The sequence below is a fragment of the Fulmarus glacialis genome, unplaced genomic scaffold, assembly GCF_000690835.1.
Source record: "Fulmarus glacialis isolate BGI_N327 unplaced genomic scaffold, ASM69083v1 scaffold9932, whole genome shotgun sequence".
NCBI lineage: Eukaryota > Metazoa > Chordata > Aves > Procellariiformes > Procellariidae > Fulmarus > Fulmarus glacialis.
In genome coordinates, this window is record NW_009199886.1 from 28,451 (window position 1) to 29,172 (window position 722).

Genomic DNA, 722 nt, shown 5'->3' on the forward strand with positions numbered 1-722 from the left:
ACTGGGCTATCTAGAGCTGTGCAAGTGAGCACTGAGCAGCTCCTTCGCTTTGATGAGTGCTGTTTCAGCTGGTGCTTCCATGTGAGGAGGTACCCCTTTCCCTTCCCAAGAAGTGCTTTCTGCAGAGGTGACTGATCTGGAGGTGGGGATGATGATGTAGAAGTTGGTATCATTTACTTGATATGTCTGTGGGGAATGGCAGCCACCACTGGTCTGTTCCCCTATGATGAGAGCTCTGCCCAGTCTCTTCATTATGTATACAAACTCTTCCGCAGCTCCAGCTGTCACAGCACTGCTGAGGATTATTAGCCCCTTCTGAGAGCCATACCTCTCCCCTGCCGGACAGGACAAAAAGCATCAGAAATGCATCAATTTTCAGAGATTTATTTCCATAATGGAGCAAGAGAAGCCAAGATACAACACACTTCATTCCCTACCTACTATTAACAACCAAGAAGTTTGGAAATTTACTTTGTACCTATGATGGTATTAAAGCACTTTTTACACTAGCCCAGACTCTATACTGTAAAAAAGACTGTCACCCTATGTGGTGCTCTTGTGCCATGAGTTTCTGGTTATGAACTCCAGCAGCTGGGAGGCCAGCTCATGGTTACTGCTGCTGGCTCTTCTGTGGCTTTGACTTTTACAGGAGCTCTAGATCCCATCAGAGGAGTGGGATAGGCAGGTGAGGAAGGCAACATTTTCCACTGCTCCCGCAGGAA

At 47.2% G+C, this 722-nt stretch overlaps 1 protein-coding gene across 1 annotated transcript in view; it reads right to left on the bottom strand.

Annotated features, from left to right (window-relative positions):
• Window positions 1–6: 6 nt before the first annotated feature.
• Window positions 7–722, bottom strand: part of RBP3 (retinol binding protein 3, interstitial) — a 16,055-nt gene continuing 15,339 nt past the window's right edge. Inside the window, exon 4 of the mRNA XM_009573406.1 lies at window positions 7–335. Coding sequence (XP_009571701.1) covers window positions 7–335 — 329 coding nt within the window. The remainder of the gene's footprint in view (window positions 336–722) is intronic.